The sequence below is a fragment of the Pangasianodon hypophthalmus genome, chromosome 11, assembly GCF_027358585.1.
Source record: "Pangasianodon hypophthalmus isolate fPanHyp1 chromosome 11, fPanHyp1.pri, whole genome shotgun sequence".
Classification (NCBI taxonomy): domain Eukaryota; kingdom Metazoa; phylum Chordata; class Actinopteri; order Siluriformes; family Pangasiidae; genus Pangasianodon; species Pangasianodon hypophthalmus.
Window position 1 is genome coordinate 17,093,285 of NC_069720.1, and position 19,051 is coordinate 17,112,335.

The following is a 19,051-nucleotide window of genomic DNA, read 5'->3' on the forward strand; positions in this document are numbered from 1 at the left end:
CAGGAGAGACAGATAAGGAGACAGAGTGAGAAATGATCAAGTGTGCGAAATGGAAGAAAAAGAGCAGTGCTGAATTGAATCGCACATGGAGAGACGAGTGGGGGGTGAGGGAGGGAGCGAGTGTGGCGAGCAAGGGAGTGCGTGAGTGTGAGGGAGAGTGAGGGAGCAAATGAGTGTGGGTGTGACAGAAAGGAAGAAAGGGAAAGACAGAAAGAGAGAGAGAGCAGTTGAGTCAGATTTCATCTCCATCACTCACACTGTGCTGCTTGTCTGCCTGCTGAGACTGAGTGTGTCACCAAGACCAATTCATCACACACACAAATGCAGAAACACACACACACACACACACACACACACACATTCTCTCTTAATCTCTCTTTATCACTCTCTTTCTGTCTCACTCCCTCTTGTTCTGCTTGCTCTCACTTTTTTCCCACACTCTCTTTACTTTCTGTACTCTCTTTTTCTTACTCTTTATCATGCTCTCTCTCTCTCTCTCTCTGACACACACACACACACACACACACACACACACACACACACACACACAAACACCTGTCTCTCTTTTATGTATATATATATATGAAACGTGTAAAATATGCACACTATAGCTGGCTAGTGACTAATGGGAGATGTTTTCGTATTTCTCCTTATTGTCATATTTTAAACTCAGTTATATCAGTGATGTCATCTGGGGGGCGTCCGGCTTCTTTGGTGTGTATATTTATTGCTTTGTGTTTTAGCTAGTGGTTCATGCCTAAAGTATTTGACAGGTGGGAGAACAAAATACACAGATCAGATAATAAAATACACAGGGAACGCAGGCTGGGTAATAAAAATACACACATTGGAAGTGATCAGAAGTGATAGATTTGATCCCTATGCTGCATTTTAGATAGAGTTATTGACCTCATTAGTGGTTCTGCACATCTCTGACACAAATAGACTAGAACTAGGATGGTGTGAGATTACAGCGTTTACAGCGTTTACTAAGTACATTTAGTTTTTACATTTACATTAAATTTTCATAATGCTTCTGTAATAGTAAGGAATCCTATGCAGATAATTATTTGCTCAGAGTTGTTAATTGCAGCCCAAATGGCATAATATTGTACTTAATAGTCAGTTTGTCAGTTCACCATTGGTGTTATTACTATTGACTATTACTATTTTTAATTTGTTCATTATGATGTTATGATATTATTCCACAAGTAGCCTTTACTGCAATAGCAATATTTTGATAACCATTAGCACAAAGTTGACATATCTCAGTGTGGAAGAATCCATGAAAGTTTAATGTGTGAAAGTCTTTTTTTTTTTTTGAACCAACATTAAGAAGCCTTACTGGCTACGTGCTAGCTAGCTAACTAAATTGATTTGCATTGAAGGGACAAAGCAACAATAGGTCACTATTCATTTTCTATGTGCAAGTCGACACAGAGCTGCAATTTCAGTAAAAGCAACAGGAAACAAAGCGACATTTCAGCTGAAATTTTCTCAATTCTTTGCTAATTGGGTATGACATGTTAAAGTGACAAATCCATACAATTGGCTCAAATGATTCCTTGGACCAAACTCATGGGACATGCAGGCCAACGTTTTTTCAGTTCTTCACTCACAGCTTTAGTTCCTACCTGCAGTTAGTTCCCATTTGACGCACAATAATGGAGGAATTAATTGTGGTTTGTGGTTTCGTCTTATCCTGTCAAATGCAACCTCCCATTAAATGAAATGAAGCTTAGAAGGAAGTAATAGAGATTTTTGCCACTGGTTAGTGTAAGTAGCTAGTATGTAGCTAGGTTGCTAGCTCGCAACATGTAAATCTAATCAGTATTCATACTGATTAGTCCATCCATCCATTCTCTGTACCGCTTATCCTACACAGGGTCACAGGGAGCTTTGAGGCTATCCCAGGGACACCCTGGATGGGGTGCCAACCCATCGCAGGACACAATCACACATACACTCATTCATACACCACAAACAATTTAGAGATGCCAATCAGCCTACAACGCATGACTTTGGACTCGGGGAGGTAACCCGAGTGCCCGGAGGAAACCCCCGAAGAACGGGGAGAACACGCAAACTCCATGCGCACAGGTCAAACCCCCAGCCCTGGAGGTGCGAGGCAAACGTGCTAACCACTAAGCCACCATGCCCCATGCTGATTAGTGCATTATTTAATTTGTTTTAAAATATTTAGCTTTAGAATCTATATATAGCTACACACCCTAGCTATAGTGCATAAACTACAAGCAGCATGTGCAACTCGTCGCCTCTTAGTGTGAACACAGGGTAACTGCACTTTAGTTAGAAGACACTTTGATTGGTAAAACCTGATGGTAAAACACGGCTATGGTTTTTACACATTTGAATTAGATGCTCTGATTGATTGTGGTGCAACCTGCCAAAGCCAAAAGACTCAAAACACTTTGAAATCGTCATTTTATACATGACGAAAATCGATCTCCATACAAGATGACAGAGTGAGCATGTCACAAGGCAGCGTAACAAGCTATATGTTTTTATACAAATTTAAACAGTAGTGTGTTGACGGACAGAAACTCTCCACACTGACACACTGGAGCATGGAAACAACCCGCATTTCTCTCACTTAGAGAGCTGAAAATCAGCAATTCTCTAAAGACAGTGTAGATTTCATCCTGCCGCCGGGAAGGCAGGGTGATGGGGTTAAAAATGCCCTTATTACAGATAAATGATCTAATAACAGGCTTTTAAAGTCTCAGCCTTTCTCCTTCTCCTTCTTTCTCTGTTTCTCCCTCTCTCCCTGTCTTTCTCTCCCTCTCTCTCTCTCTCTCTCTATGTATAGATTGTCATTTGTCCTTGTCAAGTTAGAGAGGCTTTAATTTGATTGATGATGTATTCATTAGTCATGTTCATTAGATGCAGTGTTGAGTGAAGACCCTTTCTTTCTCTGTGTTTGCAGTACTATGAGATGTCCTACGGACTTAACATAGAGATGCACAAACAGGTAAGTGTGTGTGCTTGTGTGTTTGTATGTGTGTGTGTGTTTATGTCTTGGTGGTTACCAAATGTCCCCACAAGTATAGGAATATCTGACAGCTTTGATCTTGTAGAGACATTTGAATAGTGTGTGAGTGTGTGTGTGTGTGTGTTCCTCAAGACCCAACTCCTGATTCTACACACACACACACACACACACACACACACACACACGTTCCCTTCTCCCTCATTTCCTCCTACTTTCCAGCTCATTGTCAGTGGCGGATGTGCCGGATGTTGGGCTCTATCGCATTCTTCAACTGATTGATGCTTTACTCCGGGAGTCTTGAGGTTTGTGATGAAATGACGTGCGTGTTTAACGATGGTGGAACCGAGCTTGTTGGCAGCATGGGATAACATGGCTCAGTGTGGTGAGGATGGATCCAAGTGCAGAGCAGCAAATCACGCTGAATGTAGGTCAAGATGACGCAGTGTTAAATACCGATGAGAAACATATATGAGAAATGTGTGTCAGAGGACCCAGGAGAATGTAACACACAGACCCTGGAGAGTAAGCTGGTCCTGGGACTAACAAATGACTTTAGTTCTTTTTGTCTTTTGTAAAAGGTGCAGATATAGAGTCTATATCTTTTTTTTAGAGATGATACACTGTTCAACTTATGATTCAAAATTCCTTGAACATATGAATATACTGTATAAGCCATACATTTAAAGCAGCCAGACACTGAGAAAAATAGAGAGAGGATGAAAACAGGAGGAAAAACATAAGATGAATAACAGGTGAACTGTGTGGAAAATGTTGGCCATTTGCATTGAAAGCCAGTTTTACACTGTGCGATTTCAGCAGATTATAACTTGTCACATTATATAAGATGATCACAATAAAATAATAACTGAATTCTATACCAGACTGTGTGATTACATGTTCTCTGTGTCAGATTATACGATGAGAATCCTCTGCAATTTAAAAAAATTACTGTGTTGGCCCAGTCTAGGTTCATGCAGAATCTAGGCTCATGCAGAAAATGGAATCGCATAACCAGAGACATTCTTCAGAATAAGTCTGAGGGAATAAGTATAGTTTTTCTGTCCTTTAGCATAGTCAGTTTGGGATGTGGTTAAGCTAATCACTCACAGGCTGAAAGAACATGGCATTAGTAGAAAAGACACAGGTGATAAACAATCTAATACGATGTGTATGTTGAATTTGTTATATGTCACATCCTGTATTAAGGATATCATGGCAACTGAACACCTGCATCCCTGGGAAATCTGAAGGCTGGACTGACATGATCTATTTACATTTGGCAGCGTGATTAACAGTTGTGAAAGGACTTTACATTTTTTCATTTATTCAACTGAGCAGTTGAAGGTTAAGGACCTTTGCTCAAGGGCCCAGCAGCTGATTAATGCTGGGATTTGAACTCATAACCTACTGACCAGTAGTCCAATACCTTAACCACTGCATTACCACTGACCCTTTGTAATGGTATGAAGCAGCAAGTCTGATTTGCTCCTGCACAGAATTAGCACACTTCCTGGTTGCTGTTGTCGTCCCTGTGTCCATCATTGCTTACTGAGACCCTACTGAGTCAAGTGAACAGATTCAAATCGATGAATGTGTACAGCTCTAACAGCGACATGTCTCTTCCTCCACATCAGCTGGTCATTGGTGGATGGAAATGACCTCAAATCTCCCCCCACCCCAAACACACACTCACTCACTCACACACACAACACTGTAATCACTCCAGTTCTCTCTCTCTCTCTCTCTTTCTCTCTCTCTCTCTCTCTCTCTCTCTCTCTGTATGTGTATATGTGCGTGTGTGTGTGTGTGTGTGTGTGTGTCAGGAGAGATGAATAGAACATGATGGAGAGAGAGAGGGAGACAGATGGAGAGAAAGAGGGTGAATTTCTCTGTGCTGTCTGCCAGCAGCTGCCTCTCCTCTCTGTTCTATCAGTCTAATGTGTCACATGATGCAGAGCAGGCTGTGTGTGTATGGGCGTGTGTGTATGGGAGTGTGTGTGTGCTTGTTTGAGCCTATGTTGGCATTTATTTTTGTGTTTGTGTGTCTGTGTGTGAGTATGTCTGTCTGTGCTGGCATCCACCACAGTGTGTGAGCATGCTCAGACGTGTTTATCTCTCTCTCACTCTGTGTGTGTGTGTGTGTGTGTCTAGAGTATAGCCAGTATGAAGGTTTATACTGTGGATCCCTTTCACTGCTCTCTGCTCTCATTAGAGATGCAGGTGTGTGTGTGTTTGTGTTTGTGTGTGTGTGTATGTGTGTGTTACAACAAATTGATTTGCCTCCTAACAGGACCCTTTTTTCCCCCTCCCTCTCTCTTTCTCTTTTGCTCTGATATAATTTCCATTTTCTCTCTGTCTGTATTTCCCTCTTCATTCTTTCTTTTCTATCTTTCCCTCTTCTTTTGTCTTCTCTCTCACCCTCTCTTTTATTTCCATTTCTCTTTTCTCTCTTTTCATGTATTTCTGCTTTACTCACATCCTACATCTCACTTTTCACTTTCTTCACCTCTTTCTTTTCTACATCTTCTCCATTTTTCTCCCTTTGCCCCCCTTTATTCCTCTTCTTTTCCTCTTTCTCTCCCATTATCTTCTTTTCTGTGTCTTATCTTCGACTCATTTTATTTTCTCTCTGTTTTATTTCAAATACAAAGAAAAAGCAAAAGAACACGAGAAAGAGTGTGTTCACATGAATAACTCATTAACTAGCACGTTAACACACGGCCTCAAGTGTTCTGTTGCTTTAATACAAACGGTTACAAAAGAAAGAAAAGAGTTAGCAAAGAAATGATGGACATAGTTTCAAATATCTATATTTAATATGGGTTATTTCTTCCACCAAAAAGTAGTTTCACCAGAAGTGTTTTGTTGCTATGCAACAAAGTTACAATGTAGTTAGTTAGTTTTACTACTACGACAAATAATAAATAATGTATTTCATATGTTATCATTTCTAACACATCCAGTATTTTTTTTTTTTTAGTCTTTCAATAAAGCGAGCTATAGGAAGATATGGTTTGCCAAACTTGGAGTGAAAGAATCGAGTGGCCTGCACAGAACCCTGACCTCACCCCACTGAACACCTTTGGGATGAATAGAAATGCCGACTGTGCACCAGGCCTTATCGCCCGACATCGGTGCCTGACATCACTAATGCATGTTTGTGAATGGGCAGAAATTCCCACAGCCACGCTCCAAAATCTAGTGGAAAGCCTTCTCAAAAGTTTGGAGCTGACATAGCAGCAAATGAGGGGCTTTTGGAATGGGATATTTAAGCACATATGGGTGTGATGGTCAGGTGTCCACAAACGTTTGGACATATAGTCTAGCTGCAAAAAAAGTAGGAACCAGTAAAATGAGTAGTAACTCATTTTGTTGACTTGATACTATTCTCATGCTGTGACAGATTGTCTGTTAAATTTCAATAATTTAGTAGTATTAGTTGATTGAAAATGCTGCAGAAAATAATTTTAATAATCTTTTTTGGTAGTTAGTATATTTTAAATAATCCAACTAATTTATTAACCACAAAAACCCAGATAGATGAATCAGTTATCAAAATAATCATTAGTTGCATCCCTGCTCATAAATGATCTCCCTTTTCCTTTCTTATTTTTTCCCACTTTTCATTCTCTTCCTCTGCACTTTTCTCCTTTTCTATCACTTACTCTCTCTCTCTCTCTCTCTCTCTCTCTTTATTTTAAATGGGAGGGATTTTACACGGGTCAACTCAAGAGGCACCTTGAAAGGTCAAAATGGCACTTTGCAGTGTGTTTATTTGTGTGTGTGTGTGTTTGTGTGTGTGTGTGTGTGTGTGTGTGAGAGAGACATGGAGCTCATTTGTGAATAATGAGTCTGAGAGCAGAAGTGATGTCACCATTCTGGAATGTGATGGAAATGTTTGTGTGAAAGAGCTAGAGACTCAATGGGGAGTGTGTGTGTGTGTGTGTGTGTGTGTCTGTGTGTGTTTTGTGCATGTGCGAGGCAGCCATTTAGCATAATCGGTCTGTTTGTTTGATCAGAAGGACTTGAAAAAACTGCACATTCCCTGCAGTGTGTGTTTGCATGTGTGCACGTGTGTACTTACTGACTTACAAAAAACTAAAACTTGAGACTCCTTCCATAAATATTAAATAAACATCTCCTAACAGAAATCTTCATACATTTATGCTTTATACCATTTTCTTTGTTAAACAACAATACTTTAAAAATCAGTTATTATTAGGCTTATATTGTGTGGAGTGTCAGCCGTACAAGTCCCTGTATATGAGCTGTTACTATAGAAACAGTAAAGTATTTGATGGAGCGCATTAATACAAACCTGATACAGCTGGAACTACTGTCCGAGCTGTGCGGTTATATAAAATTAATCCACACATACTGACCAATCAAATTTGAGAATTTTACTGCACCATCGTATAATCACAAGCAGCCCGTGTTAACCTGAATTCGATGGCTGAAAAAAAAAAAAATTCATTTAGGCTGCTATGGACCACCTGGGCAGCTATGTTTATGGCTCGTATTATTCGGATATTACTAGAAGAATGGAAATACACATACACACAGATATACAGGCCTTAATATTAGAGTTTCTTACAAACAATTGACTTCAGTTAGATTTCTGTCATGTGTTCAAGGTGTGATTACGCTAATTAACCAATAAGAAATTTTTACCCGTGTTAACCAAGGGTGCTGATAATTCTGGAGTTGACTGTACTATATTGCTTGGATAATTGATTAATGTAGTGCATCCTGATAAGCATGGTATGCAAGGAGCTGTGTTTTGGGTGTGTACATAACAACTGAACATAACAACATAACAGACATCCGGGTGCAGATTTAAATCTCTAATGAGTGACACGGAAAATGTCCTGAGACGACATGAGGAAGAAACCTTAAGAGGAACCACACTCAGAAGGACACCGGATAGTGAGATTATTGTGTGTGTGTGTGTGTGTGTGTGTTTGTGAGAGAGAGAGAAAGTATGAAAGTTGTAATACTGATGTTAGTGATATGCTTAAAAATAAACACTCACTGTGTAGCTTGGCCTTGGTACTTTGCTTGCCTTCAAAAGGGTGTGTGTATGTGTGCGTGTGTGTGTGTGTGTGTGTGATTCTGTGAATTTCCATCTATTTGTGCATATGTGTCCACATCTTTGTCTTGTAGGACAGTGTAATGTTTTCCATCCCAGTTTAATTATGACTGTGTGTGCACATGTGTCTTTTATGACTCTGTTTGTGTTTCACCCTGAAGACCTTCTTCACGTGTGTGTTTGTCTGTGTGTGTGTGTGTGTGTCTGCACGTCTGTGCTTTACTGCTCTCTTTTCCTCTCTCTCTCTCTCTCTCTCTGTTTTGTTTCCTCCTTTTCCCAAATGGAGGGGCCATCAATCAGAGAAAGAAAGATGGGGAGGGAGAGAGGGGGAAGAGAGGCAGGAGGATGTTGGCTCCTCGCCAGGAAAGAGATGCTGGCTTTCTGCCCGGAGGAAAAGAGAGAAAGAGGAAAAAAAGAGAGCGCACTAGAGCGAGCCAACACCGTGAGGAAGAGAGAGAGAGGGAGAGAATGAGGGAGCGTGCTGAATGATTGAGCGGGTGAGTCAGAATGAAAAGAGAGAGAGAGAAGAGAGAGTGAATGACGAGGGAAAGCAGAACTGAGGGAAAAGAGAAAATGAGGCCTTTATTGAATACCTCTGTGCCTGCGACCACAATCAGTGATTAGTGCTCCATCGGTAACAAATATTTGCCTTTCAGTGTTTGGAGAGTGAAAGGAGCTGCTCCATTAAAGTGGCAGGAGGGGGGACAACTACAGGCGTGTGTGTGTGTGTGTGTGTGTGCGCTCTGTTTTCTGTCTGATCGTTGTCTATGGCTCACTGCTATATCCCTACCTGTCTTTATATTTCACCATTTTCCCATCTCCATTTTAAACCCTCTTTCCTTTTTTTTCTGTTCTCCATCTCTCTCTTCCTCACTCAGTTCTCACACACACACACACACACACACACATGCACACAGATGGCAATTTTGAAGCGTACCTTGAAGGGTTGGCTGTGACTATAATGCAAGGGCCATTAGGGGAACACTTTCGCAGCACAGAAAGAACATCCATACATATTAATTTAACACACACACACACACACACACACACAAACACAGATTTTTGCATATTCATGCATGTCACTGCTCTTGTTGGGTTTACCAACTCACTGTTGTATTATGGAATTACTGACTGGTCTGTTTGGCTGGGATTACATACTAGTTTTGATGGGTTTAGTGACTGATTAATGACTGGCTTTAATGGATTTACTGAATCATTTTGATGGGATTTCTGACTTGTTTGTATGGGTGAATCTGACTGTTTTTAATATGTTTAATGGTTTGAATGTGTTTACTGGTTGGTGTCAATGGGCGTGATCACCCATCTTCATAGCTTTATTAGCTAGGTTAGAGGTTTTATCTATCTATCTTGAAAGGTTTTTATTGATTTACAGACCAGTTTTGATGAGTGTACTGCTTAATTTGAATGGAATTCCTGATTTCTGTAATGGCTTTTGCTGCACTGGTTAAAACTCTGACCCATGACGTGCATTTGACTATTTTATTAGGAAGGAATTAAATGTAGAAGAAAGAAAGAGAGAGAGAGAAAGTATTCTTCTTACCTAAAGAAACAGCCGTAAAAGGGAATGGCAGGAAAGGAAAAAGAGAGATAGGCAGAATTCCTGAGATACTATTTATACGTGGAAATGTTTACCCTGACTAAAGGACCAGGACTAATGAAATGACCCTTTAAGGAATTTTTCCCCCATTTTCTCCTTAATTTAGTTTTGGACAGTTCCTACTCACCAGCCAGCTCTCCACTGTCATACAACAGCTACCAGCCAGGGATGGTGAAGGCTAACGTGTGTTTCCTCTGAGATACATGAAGCCAGTCAACCACATCTTGTCAAACTGCTGTTCATGCTGTGTCACAGGGCAGCCTCACACTCTCATAGGAAAGCGCTGTCTGCCCTCTTCCACATACATGAGCTCACAGACAGCCACGGTTGCGATTGACAGGAGAGAGAGCATATGCCATCCCTCATACCCAGATTGCACGGCCAGTTTTGCCCCCTTGGACTGCCAGCCATGGATGGCTGTGGCACCTTCAGGATTTTAACTTGTGATCTCCAGACAACAGGGTGAATGCTTTTCCTGTTGCACTACTCGTTAGCAATTTTTACAGAATTTTTAAGGAAGGAGAGTGCTCTGGTCAGCATGACCTACTGTGTGTCACAGAGTGGGGAAAAGAGATGCACAAAGCCCAATCCTATCATTTAATAATACCATAAATAGTACTTAGTAAGAGTACATAAACTACATTTTATTTAAAATTTTAATTTGCCCATTTGCACCAGGTTGCTAGGCTTAATCCTGTATTTCTTTCTTCTAGAACGATGGGCTTAGTGCAGGTGAATATATGATATGATTGATTTAATCAATGAATTCTTTACCCAAATTTAGTGAAATTACGGATTTCTGCAGCCGGTTTACTTAAGATGGGCTCCTATATCTCTGTATGCTGTTTTCTAGAAGCACGTATATGAAGTAGAGTAGTCATCCATTCAGGGTTTACTTTAACTGTCATGAATTTTTTTAAATATATTTTTCTCAAAGTACTTTTACTTCTCCTCAGAGTCTCTCTCCTCTGTCGTTGTGTTATAGTCTTTGTCTTATTATTTCGTTGTAGTGCAGTGCAGATCTGAAGGTATGATGCTGTCTAATCTCTTTGTTACTGCCACGGTGTCTCCCGCTCAGTTACATGCTGGCACGGCACCAAGAGCAAACTGAACTAGAGGAATGTTTGCATACCAGAACACCACGCTTGAAGGATGTGTTTGTACTGATGTGTTCATACTTGGTCGGCAGAGCGCTGATGGTGGTAGTATCAGGTGCGGAAACGTTTTGCGTGCACACACACATTCACATTCACACCTGCTTAACAGAGAATATAGAAGATGACTTGCATGTACAGACATGCCTTTTCTACCACCATGAAATGTTCTGGATTTGTGTGTGTGTGAGATAGAGAACGAGAAAGAGAGACAGGAATGGAGAGAGAGAGAGAGTGTGTGTGTGTGTGTGTGTGTGTGTGTCTGACGTGTCTGTCAGAGCTCCATGTTGCAGGGACTGTGAGGAATGAGAGAGGAGGGAGAAAAAAACGGATGAAAGGAAAATAATGGCTGTGTGGGAAGATGGTTAGAGCAAGAGAGCCCCTAAGAGGTGAAGTGAAAGAGGAGAGACACGCAGAGCTGCAGAAGGACTCTGTGTGTGTGTGTGTGTGTGTGTGTGTGTGTGTGTGTGTTCTCGGTTATCTCTTTTTCCCCAAGTAAGTACATAATTATCAAATGTTGCTGTGTGTGTGTGTGTGTGTGTGTGTGTGCATATTTGTGTGATCCTGTGTGTGTTCACGTGTTTTTCTTCCAGGAGATTGAATCTATTCAGACCCTTTACACTGAGAATACACTCTGTACGTGTATACTGCACATCAAAGCATATGAATGAATAGCATTTCAGATTATTCAACAACACAGATACGCTCAGTGGCTTAATTTCTCTTTTCTCTTTCTCTCTCACTCTTACTTTCTTTTCATATCACATGACGGAGGTCATGATTACAATATGGTGTGATTAATGTATGATTATAAAGTTGTTTGGTCCAAAAAAATGGATGGCACATATAGACTGGCTAAACCTCATCAACATCGGTTGTGCGCAAAATGTACAAACGACAACTGCACTAAACAGTTAACATGCAAAATTACCACTAAAATCTTACCGTCTAATGTAGGTTTCATATTCATACTGGGGGCCTCCTTTTTGTTAATGACATGCCCACGACTTAGAAAGTCAGGGCTCATAGAGTATGAGGTCCTGATTTGTAATTACGACATTGTGGTGATGTGCAAGTATGCTTATTTCATGATTACAATATTTCTGACAGGACATGAGGGCATCATGAAGTCTGGTGACTAAACCAGAGTCTTTTCTTCCTCCTTGCTCCCTCCTCCTTCTTTTCCCTCATGCTGTATCCCTGTTCTAGACACAGGGCGTGACATTGTCTATTGTTCTACTTCTAAAAATATCTTATAATATTTGTCTTGAACCTTGTAAAAGACTATTTCATAAAGCCTTATGCAAAGCACTGTGTGAGCAGTGATTCATAAGTATTCACCCCCTTGAACTTTTCCACATTTTGTAGTTTTATACTTTGGAATTGAAGTGAACTGCACAGTGAATCTACACAAAATATGCTATAATATTGAAGTAGGGGGAAATCAATATAGATAAATTGCAGATTCTTTTTTACAAATAAAATATGTAAAAGTTGTGTTTACATTTACCCCCATTGCTGCGAACCACATAATTTTTTCCCCCATCCTTGAATGGAGTCGACCATTCGACCTTGGATGGAGTGCACTTAAAATGTCACATAATCTCACATAATAGAACATACTTAAACAAACATCATCATGAAAACCAAGTCCAGGACTATTAAATGTGGAAACGTGGATGGAGAATACTTATGCAAGGCACTGTATGTCTTTTTGTAGCTATATAACTATTCAGCACTCTAATGAATGCATTAATTATGGTTCAGAAAATCCCATATCATTATACATTTATACACACTTCCAATCTAACCGTTGTTTGTGTTTTTCTCCCAGGCGGAGATTGTAAAGCGGCTCAGCGCTATCTGTGCTCAGATCATCCCTTTCCTCTCTCAGGAGGTATGCTGACAATGATTGACGACTCATCTCTCACACTCCAACACAGACACACAGACACACATACACACTCACACACAGGCAGACTGTTTCATCATCCTTGTTGAAGACAATGCTCAAATTTCCTCTCATTTCCACCTATTTCCAACTACATCAGCACTTTTCAAATGAGTGTCGTCTGAATAGCAGACATTTGGTTGTCATCACAGCACCTTAAAAGCAGCTATTATTTTTTTTTTATTCCAGAGAGAAGTCAGGTCATTAAACTGAACACTGTTTGGCTAGAGTAAATGTGGCCCAGTGGCCCTCAGTAACTCACAATTTTGGAAATTGACTCGTTATTCGTAGTTGTTTGAAATTGTGTTTTTCTTTGGCTTGCGCTTCATCTTGCACCAGCAGTACATAGAAAAGATCTGACGTATGCAAATCTTCCAATAACTGATACACGTGCTGTCTTTTTTTTTTTTTTTTAGAAGAACTGCGTTTTGGTTCTGCTGTTTTTAACTGCTTTTTAAGTATTTTTAGTTGCTTTTAGTTCAGCACCGTCTGCATAAGGGAAGTTTTTCTCTGTCCACTTAAATAGCAATGATGAACTCTGGGTGCATACAGGATTGACAGAGAACTCAATGGCTAACAATTATGTTGACTTAACAAATAACTTCTCATAACTGATAGTCTGATGGTATTTGTACAGTCCTAGTAACCAAACTGATTTACAGAAACCCCAAAATTAATTAATTAATTAAACTGCCTGTTAATTAATTACTTTACCAGCATCTGGCAGGTACATTTTCTACTTGCTTCTTTAAAGGTTGGATTTCTTTTGACTTCTGCCTTGTTTTCTTTATTGAGATTCTACAGTGATTTAAGAATATTAGGACTATGAATTTGTTAGTGTAATATTTCATTTCATTAAGAGCTGCTGAGAAATCTAATAACATCACAGTCCTGAAGGGAAGGCTGAAAAAAAAACCTCATTAGACATTGCCAAATTGTCTTGGTTTTTTTTTTCTGGCTTTCTACAAAAAAATTAGCTTCTCAGCTTCTAGAGTTATATTTAATCACTTGTCTTTTGTGTTGTTCAGAACAAAAGGAAATGGAAAACGTTTGGATTGCGATTATGTAATTTCACATAGGCCAAGTCAGGGAGGACATAACGGGAGGATTTTTGTGATCTGAGAAGTCTCTTGAAGCTGTTTGACCCAGTGAAACTGTCAGGGGTTGTACAGTTCACAAAAAACCATGTGCAATTACATCATGATCCATGGACAGCATGATGTGTCTTTTTTTTTTTTTGTGTGTGTGTGTGTGTGTGTGTGTGTGTGTGTGTGTGTTAATAGGTGTATGAGTGTGTGTAGCAGCAGGGTGTATAATTACATTCATTCTTCCAACCCTTATTTAACGCGTTTGCCGTTTTGTGGTTTGCGTGCCTGTGTTTGTTGTATATGTGATCTAGGTTATTGTTTATGGTGTCTGTATTTCCTCCTGTATGTCCACTTTGTTGCTGTTTCCTCATCATCTTGTGTATATTTGGATTATCTTCATTCTATGTTTACAGTCTCTGACCCTCTGCATGTGTGTGTGTGTGTGTGTGTGTGTGTGTGTGTGTGCTGGTTGTTTTGTAGCACCAGCAGCAGGTGGTGCAGGCTGTGGAGCGGGCTAAGCAGGTCACCATGGCAGAACTCAACGCCATCATTGGGGTTAGTAACTTCTGACCTCCCACACTGACTGTGTTTTCTTTACTGAATACAAACACACACCAAACACTGACAGCAATGCTAGATTGATGAGTTAGTCTTATTGGTATGTAATTATCGGGATATACTTATACTACCATCAGAATCAACTGCAATATTTTATTTAACACACTTATTTTTTACTAAAATTTTAAAAATAAATTTTACTATTCATAATTCTGGATATATTTAAAACTTTTTATGGATTCCTACAAATGATTTGAAGTCTATGAAAATATAAACAGTATACACAGTACAGTATATGTAAAAATGCGTGGCACTGGGCTGGAATTCTCATGAATGTGTGATTTGTACTTTTAGAAAGTATTATTCAACTGGGAAAATGCATGTAGTGTAGCACATTTAAGTATATAATTGGATCACTTTTGTCACCTTTAGGGTGCTTTCTCGCCTGTTAGTCCTTAAAATCAGAGTGACATTGACACCTTTGGTACATTTTCTGTTGTTATTATTTGGTTTCGCTGTTATACTGTTATACAAATTTAACAGGACCAGAAAATGAGACAGAAAAGGAAATGTGCTCACTGAAGCATTTCATATTGGTGAGAAATAGAACACCAGAAAATTTCAAACAAACCTTTAGTAAATACAGCAAGAACTCATAAAAGTCAACTGAGAACAAAGCTGGTGCTGCATGGTAAATACATAAATCCATAATGATAATAGTTAAAAAACAAAAACACATGAAAATGTCAGTGTTTTGTGACCTGTATCCAGCATTTCCTTTTTGGGTGCTCTGGGCCAGACATCCAGAACACATCATACTTCTGCAGCACTCCAACTCTGTCCTCTGGCACACATCTCACCCACCTGCATAACACAGCAGCTTCACTTCCTGCAGTCGGGTTGAATTAGGGTTGAATTGTGTTCTCACTGCAATCAAGCTGCACTATGACTAACCTGGAAGTGGACTGATGCCACCTTTAGCAGGCTGGTTGTTTTGATCCACTGTGTTGCTGCCAAAACAAACCACAGTGAGGGGTTAAACACAGCAAGCCTCCATTCAAACAGACTAAGAGTGCTTTCACATCCGCAGCGTTCAGTCCGTTTGAATTGAACCCTGATGCGTTTCCCCTCTTGGTACAGTCCGTGTAGGCAGGTCAGTATACTGTAATTGCACTCTGGACCGGACCGTTTGAGTGATGTGGTCTTGGTCTGGTTCCAGTCCAACTCTGGTGTGGTTTCATTGCAGTGAAAAAGCAGTTTGACCCAACTTTAGGAAGTGACCCAAACATGCTGTGTATTGTTAGTCCAGGCAGCTTTTTCTGTAAATGCTGTAGTTACTAAACTGAGCAGCGAGGCACAAACTGAACCACAGGACAGAGCTAGAGAGCTGCAGACATGTCACATGTTTCAAATATTTGGAAAACAAAAGGAGAAAATAAATGCTGGATGTGATATATAAATTGTTTTAAACTACTTATTTATATAAATATCTTAATCATTTATTTAGCACCTGCTCCATGTTCTCTGTGGTGATTTTTATGATCTTGTGCAAAGATTTGTTTATCTTTTTCTGTATTTTGGTCCATTGAATGAAAGAGTTGTTCTTAGCCTAACATTAAGCCCAACTCAGCCACCATTTTTGCTTTTTGGTTCATTTAATTAGTAATTAATAAATTAAACCAAAACAAGTAGCAAATGAACCAAAAGTAATTTCTCTCTCTCTCTCTCTCTCTCTTGCTCTATATTTCTCTCTGTTTTCCTTTTTCCGTTTTGTTATTATGCTGTGTGAGCTCTAACAATGGAGCTTCAGCTGTGTAATATGATCAGAACTTAGAAAAACTGCTGGAGAGAGTCTTGACACAGCTAGTTGTGTGCTGGATTTCACACACACACACACACACACACTCACACTTGCAGCACACCAGCTGTAAATTAGCCTACAGTAGAGCGACCTCTCTTTATCAGTTTGTGATTTTTTTTCTCTTTTTTCTTCCCCCTTCTTTTACTGTCTTTCTATATCTGTCCATGTAAATGTCTGTCTGTCACTCTCTCTCTGTCTCTCTCTCCCTCCCTCTCTGCTCCACCTGTGCTTGTGGAACAGCAGCAGCAGCTTCAGCACCTGTCTCACCACACCCCAGGCATCCCGCTAACCCCCCACCCATCAGGCCTGGCACTGGGGGGAGCCTCGGGCCTGTTGGCTCTGACTGGGGCGCTCGGCGTCTCTGCTCACCTGAGCAGCAAGGATGAACGCAACCACCTGGATGCCGAGCATCTTCGAGGTACTGCATCACCCACTCACATGCTTCGCACTGTCAGTATAGCACTGCCGTAACTTAGTGGATCAGTCAAGACTTGTTTAATGTCTGATGTTTGTTTCATTAGTTTTGCATTGGAGCTATGAGGCAAATGAAGCTCAACAATGGTAGTTTATCTCACAAAGAATGTGCCTTAAACCACATTCAGTTCTTCAGTAATATCAAACAAACTTGTTGGTGTGATTTAAGAACAACCAGATTCACTTTTTCCCCTTAATGCAATTTGGTATAAATCCATCCGATAGGCCTGGCTCCAAAAATTTGAATGCCAGAAGAAAGTTATGAAGATGATAATATAGTTTCAATCTAAACTTTGGAAAACTCTTTAGCTATTTCACATAATTGTTTATTTAAGATTAAATAGCTTAATGATGTTTTAATGATGTACTTGAAGCAAGAAAATCTGACCATTTAAGCAGAGGCCACACTCTGTGATCTGGCTGTGATTTGGTCTCTGGAGTGATGACTTACAAGCATGATACAAATCCTCCTAATACAATTTAACTAGCTAATCAGCATTCAGGTTAATCAATATCTTTATTCAAACCTACATGATGTTTATTGTAGCACAATATTGTAGTAAACTCTAATTAATACCTGAACAGCATTCATCATTTTGGGTTTATTTATTTCACTTTGGTTGTACTTTATGTTAAAACATATTGTACTTCTCAGTCAATCTCAATGAGCTACCCTTCACCTGCTAGTCCTCGGTGGAGGGTGGGGAGGGGGGTGAGTTGGGTGGATGGGTGGGGGGGATGTTATCTGTTTGCATATGCATTTAGGAGTGTTTTCATGTCAACATGCAAAATACTGGAAGAAATTTAAAAAAAAAAACAAAAACAATCTGGAGCCCCTAACCAAGAGCTTTTGGCCAGCCTTCGCTTTCTGGTCTCATGATTTTTGGTGTTTATTGTGGAATTTTAATCACCCTGTGAGGTGATCTGCGGCCACTTCTGCAACCACATACAGTTCCCAAATGACCAGGATGCTGTCAGTAAAATTAAACATGGATCTTTCAGCATTGCACAGCTTCTAAATTTGGTATGATAGGCATAACCTGTACTCAGTAAATCCCACCAGCCGCACAGAACGCACATACTCGTGCATCGTTCAGGTAGTGTGTGACTTAAACACTATATAACAACCGTACTGATCCAGCCATGTGTTAATTATGCAAAGTGAGCAAAATTAAGTGCATGCTTAGCTTTACCACAGCCACCAGTGCAAAGACATCAGTAAATATCTGTAATTTGTGCTTCTCAGTAAATATACACTCAAAGAGCACTTTATTAGGAACACTATACTAACTAGGTAGGGCCTCCGTTTGCTCTCAACACTCTTAATTCTTCATGACATGGATTCTACAAGATGTTGGAAATGAGATCCTGGTCCATGTTGACATGATTGGATCACGCAATTCCTGCAGAGTTTTCAGGCGGACTTTCATGCACTTTCACACATCCCAAAGGTGTTCTATTGGATTCAGATCTGGTGACTGGAAAGGCCACTGAAGAACATTGAACTCATTGTCATGTTCATGAAACCAGTTTAAGACGACTTTTGCTTTGTGACATGGTGCATTATCATGCTGTAGCCATTAGAAGATGGGTAAATTGTGGCCATGAAGGGATGCACATGGTCAGCAACAATACTGAAATACGCTGTGGCATTCAACGGTGATTGACTGACATTAACAGGCCCAAAGCGAGCCAGGAAAACATTCCCCACATCATTACACCACCTCCACCAGCCTGGACTGTTGACACAAGGCAGATTGGGTTCATGGATTCATGCTGTTTGTGCCAAATTCTGACTCTACCATCTGTGTGTCTCAGCAGAAATCGAGATTCATCAGACCAGGCTACGTTTTTCCAGTCTTCAACTGTCCAGTTTTGGTGAGCCTGTGTCCACTGCAGCCTCGTTCTGTTCTTGGCTGAGAAAAGTGGAACCCGACATGGTCTTCTGCTATTGTAGCCCATCCACCTCAAGTTTCAATGTGTTGTGCATTCTGAGATGCTATTCTGCTCACCACAATTGTACAGAGTGGTTATCTAAGTTTCTTTGTTGGCTAGAAGCAGTCTGGCTATTCTTCATTGATCTGTCTCATCAACAAGGCGTTTCTGTCTACAGAACTGCCACTCGCTTTTCTTTATTGCACCATTCTGTGTAAATTCTCGAGACTGTTGTGTGTGAAAATCCCAGGAGATCAACAGTTATAGAAATACTCAAACCAGCCCATCTGGCACCAACAATCATGCCACG

The 19,051-nt window shown here is 40.2% G+C and overlaps 1 protein-coding gene across 9 annotated transcripts in view; it reads left to right on the forward strand.

The window, feature by feature from the left end:
• Positions 1 to 19,051, forward strand: part of tle2b (TLE family member 2, transcriptional corepressor b) — a 69,821-nt gene that overhangs the window by 32,590 nt on the left and 18,180 nt on the right. For 6 of the 9 annotated variants that reach the window (XM_053237923.1, XM_053237924.1, XM_053237925.1 and 3 more), the window contains 4 exons: positions 2,948 to 2,992; positions 12,709 to 12,771; positions 14,394 to 14,468; positions 16,573 to 16,750. In XM_053237923.1, the coding sequence (XP_053093898.1) occupies positions 2,948 to 2,992; positions 12,709 to 12,771; positions 14,394 to 14,468; positions 16,573 to 16,750 (361 nt within the window). Of the gene's footprint in view, positions 1 to 2,947; positions 2,993 to 8,415; positions 8,600 to 12,708; positions 12,772 to 14,393; positions 14,469 to 16,572; positions 16,751 to 19,051 lie in introns of those variants that run through there. The other 3 variants (XM_026916468.3, XM_026916511.3, XM_034308709.2) reach the window with 2 other exon arrangements.